Source organism: Bacillus rossius, chromosome 2 (genome assembly GCF_032445375.1).
Source record: "Bacillus rossius redtenbacheri isolate Brsri chromosome 2, Brsri_v3, whole genome shotgun sequence".
In the NCBI taxonomy this organism is placed as follows: domain Eukaryota; kingdom Metazoa; phylum Arthropoda; class Insecta; order Phasmatodea; family Bacillidae; genus Bacillus; species Bacillus rossius.
The window spans coordinates 60,213,189-60,235,400 of record NC_086331.1 but is presented as its reverse complement, the minus strand read 5'-3'; the positions used below and the strand labels follow the sequence as shown (position 1 = coordinate 60,235,400).

At 38.1% G+C, this 22,212-nt stretch overlaps 1 protein-coding gene across 3 annotated transcripts in view; it reads right to left on the bottom strand.

Annotated features, from left to right (window-relative positions):
• Positions 1-14,190: 14,190 nt before the first annotated feature.
• The window catches only part of LOC134529313 (ATP-dependent 6-phosphofructokinase), a 133,321-nt gene continuing 125,299 nt past the window's right edge, over positions 14,191-22,212 (bottom strand). For 2 of the 3 annotated variants that reach the window (XM_063363244.1, XM_063363245.1), the window contains exons 16-17: positions 19,355-19,577; positions 14,191-17,712 (exon numbers count right to left, since the gene is read on the bottom strand). In XM_063363244.1, the coding sequence (XP_063219314.1) occupies positions 17,571-17,712; positions 19,355-19,577 (365 nt within the window). In that variant the 3' untranslated portion in view covers positions 14,191-17,570. Of the gene's footprint in view, positions 17,713-19,350; positions 19,578-22,212 lie in introns of those variants that run through there. The other variant, XM_063363246.1, reaches the window with a different exon arrangement.

Genomic DNA, 22,212 nt, shown 5'->3' with positions numbered 1-22,212 from the left:
GATTAAGTAGCAGAAATTCACTAATTAAATGTAAACTTCAATAAAATGACATGTCTCATTAAGTAAAAAAATCCTTCATGCAGCGATAAATTTATCTTCTGTAACCAGAAGCACTCGGAGAAAACCATAAGATGTCTAGTCAGGAATAATCAGAAGCACTAAGAGAAAACCATCAAAAATTATTGTCAAGAATAATCAGGAGCATACGTAGAAAATAACCATAATATTGACAAGAATAATCGTAATCACACGGAGAAAACCACCACAAGTTTTCTTTGATATCATAAAATTACAGAAAAAAAATTAATAACAAATTAAAAATAAAAACAAAAAAAATACATTTTTTTTGCTTGCTTGTGAACTTCTCGTTGTCGTGTACAAGCCAGAATTTTTTTGTATTTTTTTGTTTTTATTTTTAATTTTTTATTAATTTTTTTTTGTAATTTTATGATATCAAAGAAAACTTGTATTGGTTTTCTCCGTGTGATTACAATTATTCTTGTTAATATTATGGTGGTTTTCACTGTGTGCTCCTGATTATTCTTGACAATTTTTTTGATGGTTTTCTCTTAGTGCTTCTGATTATTCCTGACTAGACATTTTATGGTTTTCTCCGAGTGCTTCTGGTTGCAGATGAGAAATTTATCTCTGCAAGAAGGATTTTTTTACTTAATGAGACATGTCATTTTATTGAAGGTTACATTTAATTAGTGAATTTCTGCTACTTAATCAACACATGCAATATTATTATCAGGTGGAAATAAAAAAAAATAATTACTTAGTCAAATAGTAATAAGCTCTAAGAAATCTGAGAAGCACTAACAGGAAGGACGAACTTCCTTCTCCTTGGAGTCTAGCGAAGCCATCCTTCCTTTGCGATAGTTAGTGAGCATCCGCATCCCACATAAAAGTAATAAATATTATTTACCTCCAAGCAACATGTGGCATCATCTGTTGTTGAAAAGCAGAACTACTTGCAACAAGTACCTTTGCATGAGATATATTAACTCTCGCTGATGAAATAATTTAAAAATTCTTTTCAAGTAATGGTTTCAATTTAAAACTTTTGGTTTTGCATCTAACATTAGTCACAGAAGCTACCATGGATCATGGTTTGTTATCTGCAGCTGAATCGGAAGGCAGCCGCTGTAGATACTGTAGCAAGGATTTTGTCATGAGAAGGAATGCTAGACATCATGAGAAGAATGGTTGTGTTAAAAACCCACTACGTAAAATGTTAAGCTGTAATCGGTGTAGCAGGTTGTTAACACGAATTGACAGCTTAAAAAGACATGGTTGAACATGTAAAGCCAAGACTAATTACGGCATAAAGGACGTCGATGGATCTACTAGACTAAAGAAGAGTGATCTGCATTACGACAATAATATTCCTTGTCCTGAGCGTGATGGTATTAGCTCTCCCGATCGGGACGAAGAACATAAATTGAAGGATGCTGATGGCTTTGGGAAGACTAAAACTAATGGCAGTATCAACACCGTGAAAAGTGAGGATACATTCAAGCCCATATTCAGTAGATCCTCCATAGTTTGTAAAAATGATGGACTCCTAAAAAGGAAGCATGAAGACGATGAAGACACTTCGACATCAATAATATCAAATTCTTACGGTAATCTGGGTGAAGACGATGCCATCTACGGTGATTGCTACAGTGACTCTGAAGCTGGTGACGTGAGCGAAGACTGTGCTGTAGCAGCTAAAGCAGGCAAGATCGAAGACTGTGATGGTGTCCTGATATCAAAACGATGTAACGTCGTGATATATTAAATAAATCTGATCAAGCTTGTGATGATCACTGGCTCGATGATGAAAGTTACCCTAAGGTTGGTGTTAAAACGGAAAACAACAGAAATCATAATATTTATTATAAACGTTCAAGGAAGATGGTCGTAGAAGAGATTGATTACACATCATGTAAAGATCCAAACATATTGGTAGACCGGCTAAGACTGTTGGTGGCATCTGTTCGTAGAGGAAACTACTCGCATATGGACGAAGTATCGTCCTTATTTAAAGAACTGAGGAAAGCTGGCTACAAAAAATAATCATTTGTTTAACTGTGACGTCGTCCAAACGAAGGCCACCCTAAAGCCCGACCTGCAACCGCCAGTATCCGACCCCGCTAACGGAACGCGCCCCTAGCCATGGCCTACCCGAGTCAGGCGAGCGCCGCGGAACATAGGCATAATCAACGCCCTTTACTTAATCGGCAAGACAAACCGAGTCACGCACATGGTAAATTTAGTACACATTAAAGAATACACCACTTTAAGTTAACAACACCGTGCAACACAAGTGCGACGTAGGAGTGCCCGGGTCACTCATGTGTGGTTTTTTAGTAAAACAGCTGTGTGTGCTTCCCTTGCGGCCTTAAGCCTGATTTCAATAGCGTAATATGTGACTCAATTAAAACCGCCCCAAATTATCATTTATCATTTGCCACTGGAGCAGTCATCAAGTGACGAACAGTCTTCAGTGTGACTCTGATTATTCAAACTTATTTCATATAAACTTGTTACATCTAATTTCTAAAACACACACACACACACACACACACACACACATATATATATATATATATATATATATATATATATATATATATATATATATATATATAGGGGAAAGTGGCCCATAATGATCCCCCTAAGGTAAAATCACTAAAAAAATTACATACAGACATGCTAGACTTAAAGTAACGATTTGATCATAGTCTTATGTTACTGCAGTACAACATATAATATTAGTAGATATTTAAAATAAATAGAAATATATGAGCCAAGGTATAATACACAAACCTGCAAAATGATCATTTTGCCCCAATTACCTAAATGTTATAAATTTAAAAGCAAGTTCTGGCAACACTTGTGTGTATTAGAGCTTCCTGCGGACATTCCTCATTGCAGTTTTTTCGCTTTTCGTTGCACAAATCACACGTGTAAGTTCCACAGTCATCTTCGACTCCAGCACATTCTTCATGTGCCCACATTCTACAAGCCACACATTGGAGCCATCCATCCCCTGGCAATGAATTAGAAAATAGTTCACCACAATAAATACATATACTAAGTACCTAGTACCTACTCAATATGGCCTATTGACTAGTTCTTCATAATGTCACCATCTATACAAAAGATGGCGCCAGCACCCTTTTCTAAAAGTAACAAGAAGAGCGTGTTTCGTTTACCAGGTGCATAGTATCCATGAGCTGTTGGTGCAACGAGTAAGTGTGATTATTTGTTACAAGGCATTTGTGGATTATAAATTTAATGTTGGAAACTTTTGTTTATAATAATTATATAATAAATTGTATGAAAATTGTTGATGTGTTCTTTGACAGTAAATAGTGTCTAGATTAAAGTAGTGTCATAGCAGTTCGCAACAAAATTAATAACAATGTTTTCTAACCTAAAAATCTTTATGAAGCATTAGGTACCAATATGGCCTAGTAGGCTATATTGAGTATATTTTCGATTTGCATTTCCTCTCCCTCCCTATATAACATTAATTATTTCAAATTTGATATTTTTTATAATGTAAATAATTATACTTTGGCTTCTTGTATGTTTTTGATAAAACTTTCTAAAATTTCATCAGATTTTCGATACAGTGTACAGAATTTGAGATATGTTATGTTAAAATCTGGAAATTTATAAATAACTTATCATCGCTTTGTTGTCTACAATAAATGGTTTCTTAATGAATAAATGAAGAAATGAAGTCGCCATCAAAGAAAAGAGGCAGGATGAGACAGGAGGATCTAGAAAAAGCCTTACAAGCAATTAAGAAGAAATAAATGTCAGATTACAAGGCAGCGGAACATTTTGGTATTCCACGCAGGACCTTGCGGAGATATGTAAAATCTGGCAGAGTTACCAAATCAAAGTTAGGACATAAGTTCGCTTTGTCTGAAGAACAAACTGCAGAAATCTGTTCTCGAATCAAGCGTCTTGCCGAAGTTGGTTATCCTGTTACACCGAAAGTTTTAAGGTTATGTGTGTACAACTACTGTGAGAACAACATCATCAAACATCAGTTTTCTGACATTACGCAAATCGCGAGTTGTAAATGGGCAAGACAATTTCTGATACATAACCCTAGACTTTCGATCAGAAAAGGGCAAAACCTCAATCCTGCTAGAGCACAAAAATTAAACAAATATGTAGTTGAAGACCATTTCAGTAAAATCAAAGCGATTTACGAGGATAACAATATTTTTGGAAGACCACAAAGACTGTTCAACATGGACGAAAAAGGATGCAGACTGAATTTACACAGAGAACCAAAAGTGTTAGCAGAAAAAGGTTTATGTCGAGTCCACATCATTGGCAAAGAGCAAGGGGAAAATGTGACGATTGTCACTTGTGTGAGTGCAACGGGTGTAGCCATTCCCTCAATGATATTATTCAAGGGAAAACGAATTAGGCCAGAATTCGCTGATGATTTGCCAGTAGGATCAGTTTGCAGCATGACTTCGAAGGGTTCCATGACAACAAGCACCTTCATTGAATGGCTGCACCATTTTGGACATCATAAACCAGCAGGTGGTTGTGTTCTTATTTTCGATGGTACCAAGAGCCACCTGGACTACGAAATAGTGGGCACTGCAGAGCGGTATGATATCGTATTATACTGTCTTCCTTCTAATACAACACATGAACTGCAACCTCTTGATAAGGCAGTTTTCCATTCCTTCGAATACCACTGGAATGAAGAGGTAATGTTGTACTGGCATTACCATGGTGAAAGTACCCTATCAAAACAACATTTTGGAAGAATCTTCACAAAAGTGTGGGACAAATCACTCACAATGTCTAACATAAAGTCTGGGTTTAAAGCAACAGGTATGTACCCATATGATCCTAATGCGATTCCTATGATTGCATTTGCACCAAGCACAGCATCTGAATTACCACATCCTGGACCACCACATCTGGAACCACCAAACTTAGGACTATCACAACTGCAGCAACCACAGCCTGGACAATCACAACTGCAGCAACCACAGACTGGATCATATCAACTGCAGAAACTACAGTCCGAACCATCGCAACTACAGCAATCACAGCCCGAACAATCTCAACTGCAGCAACCTCAGACTAAACCATCACAACTGCAGCAACTACAGCCCCAACCATCACATCTACAGCAACCACAGTCCGGACAATCTCAAGTGCAGCAACCTCAGACTGTACCATCACAACTGCAGCAACTACAGCCCGAATCATCACAACTGCAGCAACCACAGCCTGGACCATCATGGTTGCAACCGCAACTGAACCATCTGTGGAGCAACTTCGTAAAGCCTTTTTTGATCCCGATAATGGGAAAAGCAATGCTCATAACAGTTAATTTTCTGATTTACTGCCAATCCCGAAGAAAAAACTCAAACATTTAAGAAGAGAAAACCTTCTATAAACAGCAAAGGTGTTCTCCTGAAGAAATCATTGTTTTCAAAAAATGTGCCCACCATTTCTAAGCCATCATCACAATCAGAAGCCCTTCCAAGCAAACATGCAACGAAGAAGGCCAAGTTGACTTTAGGTAAAACTCAAGATTCTTGGTATTGTAGGGTATGCAACGAAACTTCAGTGAAGGACATGCGTTTGTGCATTAGTTGTGGACAATATCTTCATGAAGAATGTGTCGGACTGACAAAAGATGACAAAGACTATTTCTGTTTTCCATATTGTGAAAATTCAGACTAGAAGTAATTTGTTTCTATGTGAATGTGATTTTTTTAATGCCACTTATGTGTAGGCCATATTGAGTACATTGTGTACCCAACATGGCCGATGTGCACTTTTTTTTAAATACCTTGTTATGTAATTCCCTTCATCTTGATGTTCTCGCCATCTCTCTGGTATGTGTAAATGGTATTCCTTCTTTTCTTTCCAGGTGTCATTATGCATTTCTATGTCATTAAACAATTAAAAACAATATCTGAAGCTTAACTAGGCCATATAGAGTACATGTACCTTATGTAATAAATACTATGTATGTGAAAGAACTTGTGGTGTTTTATTCCTTGAACCTGACACTTTTCTGGCATTTTTAAATAAAATTATTTTTTTGTATCGCCCAGGGATTGAACCAAATTTTGAATCAATCATTTCCTTAATGAGTAAATTTTTTGATCAATTTTGGTTTTTTTCCCGAATTTATAGCATTGAAATTACGTATTTTCAAGATGGCGGCCGTAACGAAAAGTGCAACGGTGTTTTTAAAGATTTTTATTATTTAATTTGATTAATTAATTTTTTAATGATTTTTCTTCCCGATTTTCTAACATACAAATTACGGATTTTCAAGATGGCGGACATGACGTCATACTAGGTGATGATATATATACTTAGACATAAGTGGTGGGGGTCAGTCTGCTAGCAGCCACCGTGAGGGAAGGATCAGACACCATTTTTATTTATTTTTTTGCCCTTACTGGGTTCGAACCGAGGACTCCGAACTCCATGACGTAAATGTATGTTTTTAAATAGTTTTTATTAAAATTTTATTAATTGAATTTTTTATACATTTCAAAATGTTTTTAATTAAAATCAGATAATAACTAAGATTTTCAAGATGGTGGATGTAACGGAAATTGCAATGGTGACGTCATAATCCAAGATGGCTGCCGTGGTATTTTTATTCCTAGAAATGGCTTATCAGAGGTTGTAGACATGGATGCTTAAGCTGTTTTTAGGATTTCGAGTTATTTCTAAGGCAAAATGACTTTTGAGGATTTTTGAAATCCTAATTTCTGATTTGTCATATTTTTTGAAATTTTTTGGGGGATTTTTTTTCCCCAAAAAAATGGCAATTTTGGCGAATTTTGAAGGTAAAATTCAAGGTCAATGTCAAAAGTCAATGTCACGGCCATCCAAGATGGCTGCCGTGATGTCACAATCCAAGATGGTGGACAGACAATCCTAATCCACCGCCTGGAGCCTGTCCCAGTAGCCCCTTTTACATACTACTACTGCAAAAGTCATTGAGAGAATTTTCAAGGGTTTTTGTTTGTGCGAGGAACAGTTATCGTCTTAGCCGGTCACGATTGTGACTATTAAGATTATCATTGTTTGATAATTAGTGTGGATAAGGTTTTTTTTCATCATCTCAACTCTCACAGCTACATTTAAATTTACATAATGTGCAAAAATTTATTGATTGTGATACGGCCAATAAATTTTTACACACCTCTCATATTTTCATTAAAAAAATTAATAACCTCCATCAGTCTCAACATATTCACTTTTTTTTAATCATGTCAGTTTGTTTTCTATTCCAGTCTTAAAAGTTAGTTTGGTTGCTTTTACCTCGAACCCCTTTTGACCTTTCTAAAAACAATTATAATGCAGGACAGCAAATGAAAAATGAAAATTATATTTTAACAGCACCATGGTTTCAAAAATTAGCTACATATCCAAGCAATGAATAAAATAAAAGGAAACATTTATGCCATTTATGGTTTGAAAACATAAAATATTGAATGGTATAAGGATCTGGTGATTATTTAGCATGTTATGAAATACATCATCATACTGTCAACGCTCTGTCTGCCTCCCTGTAGTTAATTGCGAGTCCGTGAGGAAAATGAGTGGGTCTCAGGGTTCGGTATGGCCACGTGATCGGAGGCAGAGGCATGTCGACTGAAGGACTCCCTAGGTTGTTAGGGCTACCCAGGATGCTGTATTAAATGCAATGAAGAATACATGGATAAATGCTAGTATTATCAGCCCTGGCACAAGGTAAATGGTGCTATAGTACTCCTGACCATTTCTGTTATTGGATAGACGTCTCTGCACTAATGCAGCCCCTTTCAGTGGCATCACTGATTACGTTGCTAGTGAAGGTCTCTTCCCGACAGGTGACATGGCGGACGTTTCCATGTTGAACGAAGTCTCTGAAGCTAATACTAAAATACATACATGAAACGCTAACACTTTAATAGACGTTAACAATTTCGTACTGACTGTGCATGTGATGTGCGGCATTATACTACCGCGGCGGATGTTTCCATTTTGAACAAAGTCTCTGAAGCTAATATTAAAATACATACATGAACTACGACACTTAATTAAGGTGTATATGTCGTCGTGTTAACTTCTGTGTGATGTGTCGTACTATACTGGCAACATGGCGGACGTCTCCACTACCAAGTTCGTTTACGCGCGAAAGTCCTGTAGAGGCTACCGACTTCTGTGAGCTCCCGACAGTGACTGACTCGTCTCCCCAGTGCCGTGCCGGAGAGACATGCTAACTCCTGCAAAAGCGCAGAGCGCGGTAAAACAGAAGTGGCCAGTTTTACGGCATAGTGGCACTTTGAACAATTTTTATTTATGAGAAAAGTAATTGAAAGTGGTTACAAGTTTTTGTTTGTCCCTGAAAAGAAATACATAAAACCTTTTGCCTATTTGGCAGAAGAATCTTGCCACAACTGGCAGAGTGATATCGCCAACATGGCCGGTAGCACTGCTATCTTCGTAGTATTCGCGCACTGCTCACATCTGCACAACATTGCGCTCACAGGCGCGTTCGTCGCACACGATACTGGGCAGGTGTTGAAGATGCATAATGGCCTGTGCGACGAGAGTAGCACCGACCATGTGGCGTCAAATGTCCCCCTCCAACGAGGCCGCTATGTGCATCAACACCTCCTTTCACACATGATGTATGGGTGCACCGAGTCGCCGCACTGGGACATCGGGGAAGAGCCTAGGTTGCGGGGCTCAACACTGGGGATCAGTGTGGTGTGACCACCTGAAAACTGGTCTCTCCTGTGTAGCGCTATACTGTTTACTGGGAAGTGGTGTCCACTCAAGGTTGTGTTCCCCCATAGTAACCTAGGCAGTCTAGTGCCCTGTGACCTCCGGTTGTATTCGTTATGGGACCACCGTCTCGGTCCCCTTTGGTACTGTCAGTAGGGTGATAATGCCTAGAAAGTAGTCCTGTAAGCGGGTTGGTGTACGTGTGTACGACTGGGCCGAATCTGCACTTTGACAGGGTCGGTATCAACTGGCCTGCTATCCTGGCGGTTCTGGAAAGTTCTATAGGTGTAGGTTCTACCGAGGATGGTGGGGTAGCTATCCATCGCATAATCTTGCAGGTAGTCACGGGGTCGGTGTACCCATCTCGACCAGGCTATTTTTTGACCAGGTGTGTTTGTGACAGGTATGTTTCCCACTGTTTTTCTGGATGGTTCGTTACTTGGCTCACTCCTGTCTGGATGCTCTCCACATCCCCGTTCCGGTTCCTGTTTACCTGAGCAACACATGTATTTCATCAGTCGCCGCTTCCAGTGCGGGTATCCCCCAATGGTTTACTCCACCTCCCCTTCCGAAACTGGCTCCTCCACTGACATTGAGAATGTGGACTTGCTAAGATCCACATCTAACGGCCACCAGGGTGCATCGGACTCGTTGTGCTTGGGATCCGCGGGCGTCTCCGGCTCCCGTTCTGAAACTGGTTCCTCAACAGTCATTAAAAATGTGGACTCGCGAAGACTCAAATTCGGCGACCATCCGTGAACGACGATCTCGTCGTGCTCGAGAAACGCGGCCTCGGTGTCCGGTTGCCAGGTGACCGGGGTATCCTCCGGGTATTTCTGGTGGGGTTGAGGGAAGATGTGTGAGTTTTTTGCCACAACTGATGCTGGCAAGTGACCATCCCGCCCATTCGTTCTTGGTTAAACAGGTGAGGCGGGAGTGACATCCGCGGGACATAAGCTGGTCGATCGGGATGAGCTGGTTGCACTCCCACTGCTCCATGAGCTGAAAGGTGGGACAAGTATGGAACTTGTTGGTGCAATCGGGGTGGTTAGATGGGGCCCGGGTTTGGCACCCTCTTCCCTGGCTTCCTTGGGGACCTGCTCCAACAATCCCGTGTCGGGTTCCGGTGTATTCTGGCGAGATGTCACTTGGTGCAGGTCGTTCCGGTAGACTTTGGCCGTGTGGCCACTTGGTCTGCATACAGCATAAGTGGATGGGCCGGTTGCCCACAAGAATTGGCATTGTGGTGACCATTTGGGCACTAGACTCGCACAGAAATTCCGGGCCCCCGCCGAGAGGTGGTGCTGTTGCACATACACCCACTGTCCAGGTTCTAAGTGGTCTGGTGGGTGTGTGGTCTGTGGTGATTTTTCTGCGAGGAATTTTGCCTGTCTTAAATGGGCCTGCTCTCGCATGGCGGCGATCTCAGGACGCAACTCGTCCCCCCCATATGACCTCGGTAGCCACAGCCACTACTCTGCACTCTTGGCAGGGCTATATTCTGTCCCAGCAAAAGTTCAGCTGGGGAGTGTCCAGTGACAAAGTTGATGCATCCATGTGAGAAGTATAACAGTTTAGGCAAGTAGACATCCCACTTAGAGTGGTTATCCCCCAGGCAGAGGCGAATTTCAACCTGGTTCCTCTGCTCTGTGGGATTCACACAGGGGTGGTAGGTGGGTGTGGTATGATGAGCGATACCCCATTGACTACAGCCCATTCGCCAGCATCTCCCTGCAAACTGGCAGCCATTGTCATTTATTAGGACCTTTGGGAACCCGTAACGGGTGTACATTTCATTTTCCAGCAGCTTTGTGATGGTGCCAAACCTGACATTTGACACCGGGAATGCCTCCACCCATCTAGTGAACAGGTCGGTAATAACGACCAGGAAGCACTTCCCTCTGGATGTGCGTGGATACTGTAAAGATAGAAAAAAATAACTATATAATATTTGGTTTAACCTTCAATGAAGAGAAGAAACTGCTTGGTTATCGCTTGGCAGTGGAATGTTATTTCAAGGTACAGCCTGTAACTTTGATTATTAATGCTCCGAGGTTTGTATGCTAAGTTAATTCGGTTTATGTGTGTAATAAGTGGTTACATTTACAGTTGGTGAAGAATAATCATTTAGGTATATTTTTAAAATCCAGTATGCTTTAAATATTAATTTCATGACCTGCAAACCCAAAGATCCAAATCTCATGCACAAAAACCGTAGGTAGTGTTTAGATCAAATGAATCGAAAAACTAAAAATCACACACACACACAGGTAGGCTCCACCATACAAGTAATATATAAATTTTTGAAGTGAAACTTCATTGCTGAGAGGGTAACAATTTGAGCATAACGAAAATTATGATTGCAGAAGGAAACATTTCTAGGTATGTGGTGGGGGACCTGACTGAGAAGGGGAATGATTAGGTTTTGGGAAGGGGGGGGGGGGGGGGGGACCGGCAGAGGAGACAGCACGGAACAAACTTTTGCACGTACTTGCAGACTTAAACACTTCTTACATAATGTACAATTTTGCATATTTGTACACTTTTTTTTGTACACTTGCACCCTTTTGCACACGCTTTCGCTCTTGTCCTCTTGCGCACTTGCATATGTGCAGTTGTTGCTTGGGAGTGGTATGTTGAGCGAACTCCACTCTGGGACGTTGGCACTATCGATGATCAGTGGAGCAGCCTTGAGTGGGCTCCCCGTAGTGGGAGGTTGACCTAGCACGATCTCTTTGTGTAAGTTTTCGACGACAAGGGCTGTCACTGTTGTAGAGAAGTCCCAAAGGCTTACCTTAACTTCTGCCTGGCCAACCGTCATGCCTGGTTGGGTGGTGGTTGTGGCATGCCGGGTGGCACTAGACTCGGTGCCACGAAGACGTGGCTCGCGCCTGTGTCCACCAGGGCTGCCGCGAGGTGTCCGTTCACCTCCACTGCGATGCGTAGCAATCCGTCCGGGGGCGAGACAGTTGGTTCAGGGCCGGTGCGGCGTCTTCCTCGTCTCGTGTCTCTCCATTTGCAGTTGTCGGAGGTGCGGATCCTCGGGGATGTGTTTCCCGAAGTGACGGTTGGTGGTGGATGTTGTCGGCGGGGCAGGGTACAGTCAATGTGCCAGTGGCGAACTCCGGTGGGGCATCCCCGTTGACATTGTGGCAGCTGTGCGTCGCTCCGTCGTGGCATATTGCCGTGCTGCTCCCATGTAGCTCGCTCGTAAGACGGGGTCGCGTCCTCAATGGCTCGTTGCCGTGTGGGTGGCTGTTGTCCACTCATTTCTAGTGTATTTGTTGTGGGTGGGCCTCGACCTGGTCCAAAGCTGGTGCGTCCTCTGTCAATGTTTGGTGTGTTCCGACGCCAAAGTCCCTGTAGGTTCCTTTCTGTGACTACGGCCTGTTGGACGTAGTCCTCTACGGAGTTGTGCCGGGAACATTTAAGGAATGGTTGCAGCTTGTCTCGCAGCAGTGCTGTTACAGTGTTCAACGCGACAGTTGGTTCTGCGTCGGGTGACACACGTCTGAACAGTTGCATTATTTGTGCAATGAACTGCTCGACGAATTTGTTGTCCCATTGTCGCTCGCCGTAGAACTTCGAGGTACATTGTACGAGAGCTTGGTCGATGTCAAAATGGCATGTGAGGGCGGCTGCGAATTCTTCTCATGGCATGCCGAACTGTCCCCACAGGTTCCACTATTGGCAGGCCGTGCCCCTCAGCTGTTCTCTAATTTCCAGCAGTAGTAGTGTTGGAGCTAGTAAATTTTTATCATCTACACAAGAACTTACAAGTTACCTTGAGGAACCACTTTGTGCCATTAACACAAGCCCACTTCTGTACTGGAAACATATCCTCACCAATCACTCAAAAAACTTGCTCAGAAATATTTGTCAACACCTTGTGGTAGTGTGGCATCAGAGAGACTGTTTAGTACAAGTGGTGCTCTGTGCACAAACAAAAGGAGCTCAATGATCCCTCAAAAGTTGCGAAAGTTAGTTTTTTTGAACAAAAATTCAAAATATTTATAGTGCTACTTCCTAAAAACTACATTTACTTGGTAGTGTGGCATCTGAGAGGTTCTCTGTGTACAAACATTAAAGTTGTAGTAAACTAGTTGAATATTTTTGTTTTAAAATTAAAACTTCTCTAAACTTTAATTAATATCCCTATTGCTTACTAAAAACTGTGTGTTTCTTGAACTAGGCCTAAGTCATTTTCTCTTCGATGTGAATGCAAACTGTAAGATTTTGTGTGTGTTTGTTATTGTATTATCAATAAATATCTTAAAAACATTATACAGAATGTGCTTTTTGAAGTATGCATCAGTATCGGCATATCAGGTGTATCGGCATATCAGGTGTATCGGCAGGGGATATCGGTTCGTATCGGTATCTGTAAAAAACAGTATCGGCTCAGCACTACATACCTTCAAAATGTATTTTCTGATGGCAGGTTGTACTGGGGCTCCATGGTTGCTTGTAGTTGTTGGAAACCGCAATCTTTAACTATTGCGTAGGGATGGAACCCGTTGCCGACATTTTCCCTACACAATTGCGATTTATTTCGCTTGAACATGACCCTGAGGGAACTTGGTTGGATTCTGGAATGTTTCACCAAGGGTCTTTTGCTTAAAATTGTCTTCATTTCTGTGAAGGACTTCTTGGTAAATAGTCTTCCTTCATTTTCTTGTAGAAGTTAAGTCCAACAGAATGATTTTCCAAATGATGAATCAAACTAGTTGTGGAATGGTTGGAGTCTCATGTTTTGCATCAAAACTACCATGCTATTTATGAAAGTTTCAAATTGCCCAGTTTTTTGAACAGTGAAAACTGAGATGATGTTTCATCAATTTCAACACTGAGGACGCATATATCTTACCACAAAAAACCTAAATTCTAAGTACTTTGTTATGATCTTACTATTTTTAAATGCAAAACATGGCTGTGTGGTAGAAAAAAATTTGTACATTCAAAATATTAAAATACTTTGGCATCAAAACTTTTGTCTGTGTTATAAATCTATGACATACATAAGATTTCTAGAAATGGCATAGATACACACACAAAAAATAGCAGTATTTCTTGCCAAACTTTGTTTTTCCACAAAAATGGTGAAATTTCTATGAAAACTTTAAAAACCACTGAATTTCACCATATTTCAGACTTTGTCATTTTTTTATTGGTACCTAATCATTTTGTATCCACTATAACGAAAACATAGTATTTACAAAATGCAAGCAAATAAATTGAAGAAAAGATTAAAAAAACCACGCTTATATTTGATGATCATTGTGAGGAGAAATTGTTTGGAAGAATATGTATTTTGAGAAATGATGAACAAGGTAGCTAACAGTATAAATTCATAACCACAACTTAAACACAATTTTAAAATAGGCATTAATAAAGGTTTTACAAAGCTTACACTACATGCATTTATTTTCATGAGAGAAAGTTCAATTTCAAGTTAGGTACACACATAAGAACAAGTAATAAATAATGAAAACAATATTAAAATAAATACTTAAAAAGTAAAACTTAAAATTTAATTGTACTTACAACATACATAATACTATTTATATGCAATGATACATTATGAAAATAAATATAACTTAACTTTGTAACCATTAATTTCATAACACAAATTTTCTACACAAAAGTCAGATAACTCTCCATGATTTTTTTATTAATACTAAAGCTTATATTTTTTTCCCAAATCGAACCTACATTTTTCCTTTTTTTTTTAAATCAAAAATTCACTATAAGTTTCCACGTAGTATTTAATTAAGGATATTAAGTTTAGAATTAAACAAAAAAAATTTGCATAAAATGTGTAAACATGATTTAAAACCATTTGTAATTACCTTCAACTACCAATGAAGACCTGTGCAACATTTAAAAAAGCCAATTAGACTGAAAAAACTAAAAACTAAAAATTTTATCAACAAGAAAATGTTTCTAACAGTTTATTAATGTTCATGCAAAGTAGTATAATGACTGAAGAAAAATCTCTCACTTATTTAAAAAAAAGTGTGAAATAGAAATGGTATATCAGCCACGCACCACTTATGATCTGCCTCTCCACCATTTTCAATGGTATTCATGTTTGCTGCATACCTTACCAGTACAAAGTACACTTTTAGAAAGCAGATTTTAACATCACTCAATTCAGTAAGCTATCTATCATTACTGACAAGAAAATGACATATTAACTTGTTAAGTTGGCTACCAAAGAGAAAACAGAATAACTAAATAAAAAAAAATATATATTTACATTTTAAAATAGCTTTAAAACACCTAAAATGGCTGAAGGTGGGCTTATCTACAAAAGAGTCAAATGCAAAGATTTATGATTTTTTTTTCCTCTCAAATAAATGGTCTAAGGGGATCCCACCAAGAAAATTAATTATTGGGTCACCTATAAAATACATATTGACACAAATATCAGAAATTTGTTTTTGAGACAGCATGCCCACAAACAACATGGTTATATAATAATGAGGGTTGTTTGCAGTGACAATTTGATAACCTTGCATGTATCTTTATGCAGTAAATGAAATGCAGACAGATTAGGTTCCTTTAAAAAACATTTTTGATGTTTTGCAAATAAACACTTTTAGCTCCAATTTCATGAGGACAGCATTCCATTATTCTGAATCATAAGGTTTGTTCCTATACTAATTCATCTTTTTATATTTAACTTTCATTGGCTGGTAGATGATTCACCATTTCAATTTCACCATACATAAAAATTAAATTTGAAGAGTTTGCGAATATTAGATGAAAAAATGAATAGGAATAACAAATAGGAAATACAAATAGTACTTACATCATACACTTCCTTGAGGCCATGACTAGGTTTCAATGTGACTACATTCACCTCAATTAGAATAATATAGTAAAAATTTTTGATAGTAATGGAGAAAATCATCCAGTAAAACCATTAGTGATTAAAAAAAATATTTTAAATATAAATTTCAATTAAAAACAGTATTTATTAAGTCTTTGACCATAAATCACTTTCTCAGTTAATTATCTGTGTAATGTGGAACTCTAATCCCACAGACTGAAAAATATATTGCATTAACTGTATTTGCTGGAAGAAGAAAGATATAAAATGATTAGCTACCAAAAGTACTTACAGAACTAATAATACTAAATTATTTGCATACCATTTGTTGATTTTGAGATGAAATGAAAAGGATTAAATTTAAAGTGTAGGTACAAAAGCTCATAAATATCTATATCCATGCCGTGTGAAATATTATAACTGAAATGTAGATTAGATAGGAAATTCATTTGTGAAGCTATTATACTATTAAAAAGGGGCAAGCAGCACATTAAATCATAACCTTACAAAACTTTTGGTTGTCTTGAGTAATTAATTTAACATTTGGCCATCATAATAGAGATGTACAATTACTGATGGATGTTTTTGATGAGGATTTATCAAAAGCCATATAGATACTTTAAATACCTCCAATTTTAACCATGCTCTTAGTAAAATGAATAAATTTCACAAGTAACCTAAATTAAAACAATAGACTACTGATATAAACATAAAATAGCCTATGACATGGCATTTAAAATTTGAAATAAGCACTTAATACATTTAAAATTTAGCCTTACAATTATATGTATTTACTAAGAGAGTACAATATTAACAAAAACAACTAACACTCAGAAATAAAATGTGCACGTTCCCCATTCTGGAGGCGCGTGCAAAGCTAGTTTATCATTGCTACTCCCCCCCCCCCCCCCCCCCACACCCTTCCACAACCACCACACAAACTCCCAAAACAACTCAAAATGTCTCTCCGTAACAGATGCGATAGTGACCATTTAGCCCTGTTTTCCCCCATAAGGTAAATGAAACAAATTTCTTCTGAAGGGGTACATCTTGTCAGAATGCCTGTGAACTAGTCAATAAATAAGTTTATAAATTCTGGACTACAAAGAACATTAGAAATAAACCAATGACCTATTTAAGAAACACAAACAAGATTACGCTAATTTGTAATCATATATCAAGTCAGATCTACTACTACCTGTAAATGAGTAATATGATAAAGGCTGCAACAGTCCTAACTCCACAATATGACCATGGATCTTAAAAGATAAAAAAAAAAAGCATTGACAGTGACTCCTGATGTTCAGCATGTAGCGAAGTGAAGACTGAATCAATGAATGAGTAAATGAATGGATAAAAATTAAACTAAAACCTCTAGGGACTACTAATGGTTGTCCTGCTGGCTAGTTAAATATGAACAACCTTCAAACTTGTATGTTGGACAAGTGCCTAATTTAGTACAGTAGCAAATTGATAACATAAGCATAGACTTAAAACACTACGGAAGACCAAGGTGGAGGGGAAAAGGATAGTAGCTTTGACAATTTAGCAACAATCTTTTAAATGTGTTCATACCACAAATTCACAAGCTAAGACATGAAGAAAAAAGTTCTTGAGCTATCAACAGCTGGAACTAAAAAAAACTTACAAACTTATTTACACATTACAATTACATCATTAAATGGGTTAAGTCATGCACGAACGCTGTACTTCAGTGTATGCATATTGCTTGCACTTGTAAATGAACGTATAAACTTACTTGACTATGAATAATGTTAGGCAAGACATGTATCAATTTTACAAAGATGTTTTGACTTCCCTGTAACTATGTCTTTACTGTTTCTATATAAAGTTTCGTAGGTTTTGCTAAACTGTAGCTATTTTTATACATGGTTTAACTTATTACATAAATATGGCCTATACTTTTACTATTTAGCATTCAGGTATGCTTTCAAATAACAGTAGAGTCTGCTCCTGCACATTCTTCAACAGTCATATATATCCCTTCTTCTTCGTACGCACTGTCATGTTTTGATAAGATCCTCAATAATGGACGCAACTTGAGCCACCACTGATGCTTAGGAATACGATGCCTAGAGGATAAAAAAAAAATTGATTGGCAAACAAAGCATTAATGAACTGAACTAGATTAAATTTAAAATGAGTGACATTTATAAATATTACAATTAATACAGAGTGAGTCAGAATTCAACCCATAAACTCCACCTGCAGGTTCATAACCAAAAATTAAGTTGAAAACATATTATGTACAACTCATGATCTTAAGAGATTCCAAAAGCTGGTATACATCTTTGAAGTTGAACAACCAATTTATTATGAATAAAAGAGAAAGTATTTACAATTGAACACAATGCATCTGGCTAATGTTTAATTTGACAAAGTTCTACAATAACTGCAAAACTTATTGCTGACATACAATATTTTCATTTAAATAATAAGGGGTAACACCCTTATTTCCAAACATTTTTGCAACGTGAAGGGATTATGTAGTTTTTAAAGGTTGACTGTTAATATTCATGTAAAAAATGACGAAATAGGTTGCTTTATGTTATTGCTCTAAAACCTACAATTTCCAAGGAATCCTAGTATAAAATTTAGAACGAAAAACTGCAAAGCCTGGCACCTGTGTAACACACTCAACATAAAGTATTCAGAAGCTGCTTTAAACCAGGGGTAAATGATGTTAGTGATGAGTCAATGAAGGTACTTAAAAGAAAACATTTAATTAATAATAATATAAAACTAAAAAAAACTGTAGATGGTAACTTATGCCCGAAAATGTGAATGCTCAACTCACCACATATGCCATTAATTATCACAAGAGATAAAATAAGGTAGTTACTTAATTTGAAAGGAAATGTCTTTTTCCTAACCACACTGGAAGACACAGCCACTGCAGACCAGATGCTCCACTTGCCACCGGAACACGTACTTCTATCAGAGCAGCGACCAGCACTAGTAATTGTGTTTATGTTGGTGTAAGTGCCTGTTGTGATCACCATTATGAAATGTTTCTTGTGGCCAGAACTTGCAGATATGCATTTAGTTTATGGAGCAACAGAGGGAAATGGATGAGCAGCTTAACAATTGTACAGACTTAAAAATTCTGACTCATTCTGTATAACTGCGTAGCTTTAGTTTCTCAAAATTTTAACATATGTTGAATATGTTTATTATTAGTACTAAAAACTCTTTAATATATCAGCAGTATTAAGTTGTTATTGGTTAGTACTCTAGTTAATGAATAGTGATATGTTTTCACTAAATTTTTTGGCTATTAACTACAAATACTGTCGTATGATCAAAATTTCTAGCCTTATTGTGGTACTAATTTTTACTGACATCACTGAAGCCAACAAGAACAGGCAGAAAACATGAAAATAAAATGGAGATAAATCTTATTTCCCCTACAAACCTTAAAGAGTGATCACAGCCTTTCAAATAAATTTATATGTACTACAGTTTTAAAGCTTCTTGGGATTATGATTGTCTTCTACTTATTCTATTATTCTATATATATATCGCTCTCTCTATCACTCTCTCGCTCTCTCTCTCTCTCTCTCACACACACACACAAACACCCATGCGCGTGTAAATATATATAAAAACCCAAACATGTGTGTATTAAGAGTTGAGATGATGTTCATAGCTCTGCATAGAAATTATAAATCTGAAAAGAATTTAGTAAGAAACATAAAACCATACTAAACTCACTCAAAATCTGTAACTTTCTTCAATTCCTCTAGTGGTGTGAATGTATACTGTCTTCTCACAACACCCATCATGACCACAGAGTCCGGAGTATTCGTGAACACTGTTCCATCACCATTTGCATGCTTTTTTAGCTTTTCAATCATCCATTCCACAGATTTGGCAGCCATCTTTGTTCCCATATTGCGATCAAAAGGAGTGGGAGAACCACCTTGTTGCATGTGACCTAACAAAACAAATAAGTTTCCAAGACACTGTACATGCAAATTTCCTCATTACCTCTAAAGAAGCTGGTGGCTTTTTTATTCTTAAGCAAATAGAACTTGCAAGAGCATTACTGACTTAAAACGGGGAACATACATGAATCACGTATTTTAACTATGGATACTTAAATTAAGTGTTTGTCACAGAGACATAAAACACGATTTACACACAACAAAAGTTAGTTGAAAAGTTAAGAAATTTCTGCATGTTTGAACCAATTGAGAATGTTGTATAATAGGCTTGATGTCACCAAGAGCAATTCGCTTGGAAGGCAGTGGCTTTCTACTCTCGTGTCCAGGCCATGTTGAATACAATGTCAACCAAGATTAATTTCTGCGTGGAAGACAAAGGTTCGTGTTGCAGGCAATTAGGGCACAATATGTTACATGATTGCCACTGTATTTTAAATGCATACATTTTCACATGGATACAACTTATCGATCATACATAACCTTAAGGCACCAAAAGCTTTTCGCAGATAGTTTAAATCAGGGTTGCAGTTTTTATGGATTTTATCCGTTTTCACGGATATATTGGAGTTACACTGGATTAACGGATAAGCACTTCGAATCACGGATATTTTAATTGACGAACGCACAAACATAAATATTTACTTACTGCTCCCGCTCCACTTCATAGATAACATGTCATCAAGAGACACTTCACTTTGCTACGTCGTTTCAGTTTTTCTAAGATGATAACAATTCACGCTCTACCTTTTATGTCTGAAAGCATTTTTTTATTTCACGGATGAAAGTATACTGTGCATTGTAATATCTATGACAGTTGTTTTAGACACTGTGTTCTGTTTCTCTCTTCTGCGCGATGGTGCGTTCGTGCGTGTAACGGAACACGCCCAGTAATATTTGTGCGAAGTGATATCTGTGACGGTGTTTTTACAGTCTTTGTTATACCGTGCAATCACTATTTCTATGATGGATTGATGGAGTGTTTACAGTTTGTTGTTAATTTTAAAGTAATTGCTACGTACAAAAAATTCTGCTTGCATCTTTGTGGAGATTGTAATTGAAAGAAATGGAAAGAAAACGCAAGGCATCTCCAGATTAAACGCTGTATAAACAACAATACAAACGTGAGTGGGAAGTAGAATTAAAGTGGCTGAAACCCGGTAAAACTGACTTTACTGCAGTGTGTTCATTGTGTCGGTCGGACTTTAACATTTAAAAGGGTGGTCTGAAAGATCTTAGGTGTCACGAAAGCACACAGATACACCAGAGAAATCTGAGGGCTGCTGAACAAAGTACTTCTCTCACATCTTTCATCAGCAAACCAGACAACAAAATTGTAGATGCAGAGCTCATGTGGACAAATTTTATTTGTGAAAACAATTTGCCAATGAAACTTAGCGACAGTTTCACAAAAATCGTCCCGCAGATGTTTCCTGACAGCGAAATTGCTAAGAATGTTCACTGCTTACGTACAAAAACGAGCCAGATCATTGTTCAGGCATTGGGTTCCTGTGTTGAAGGAAACATAACTAGTGTTATGAAAACATCAGTTTTTACACTACTGATTGACGAGTCAACGGATGTTACTGTCACAAGCCAAGTTGTTGTTATGGCCAGGGTGTTTGTTTCAGATAAAGTTGAAACTCACCTGTATAAAGTGATTGAATTAAGTGGTCAGGCTAGTGGAGAAAACTTATTTAATTTGGTAAATTCTTCATTTGAACAAGACTGCATCCCTTGAGAAAACTGTCTCAGCATGTCCTCTGATGGTACCAAAGCCATGGTAGGTGAATTGAATTCTGTACTTTCACGTGTGAGGCAACATCAGGGAAATGTGTGGTTTCTGCACTTCACATGCCATGTTGCTCATTTAGCAGCTTCCCACGCCTGTAATCAGTTACCAGATGTTTGTGAGCAGCTTGCCAAAGATGTGTATGTTCATTACAAGTCATCTGGCAAAAGAAAAGATGATTTCAGCACCATTCAAGATTTAATGGAAGTAGAAAATCATAGTATTCTGCTGCCTTGTTTTACCAGGTGGTTGGCCCTTTTGAATTGGGTGGAGCATCTCTTAGAATAATGGCCAGCTTTGGAAGAATACTTTGACAGACTGGATGGAAAAGAGGCCAATTCTGAAGCTGTTAAACGGATTAAAATTACCTTGGAGTCTGATGCAGCAAAACTTTATTTCTATTTCCTTCAGGCAGTACTCCCTCGTTTCACAAATTTATTGTCATGTTCCAAAAAGAACGGCCTTGTGTTCACAAGCTCCATCCACAAATATGTATTCTTCTACGGCAATTCATTGCAAGTTTTGTACAGTTTGAAGTCATACAGAAATGTGAAATTACAGCTGTTGATTACAAGAGAGAAAACCAGCTCACAGATGTAGGCATGTTCATAGGCCATAAAACAAGAAATTTTCTAGAAACTGCTGATGTATCCCTAGAATAAATAAAATACTTCTTTACAAGTGTGAGGGACTTTTATGAGACAGGAACCCAAGAACTGTATCGTCTCTTGCCCCTCAATGATGAAGTACTTAAAAACATAGTTATTTTGTAACCTGCACATAAGTCATCAGGTGACTGGAAAAAACTGGAAGCACTAGTGGTTAGGTTCCCGAAT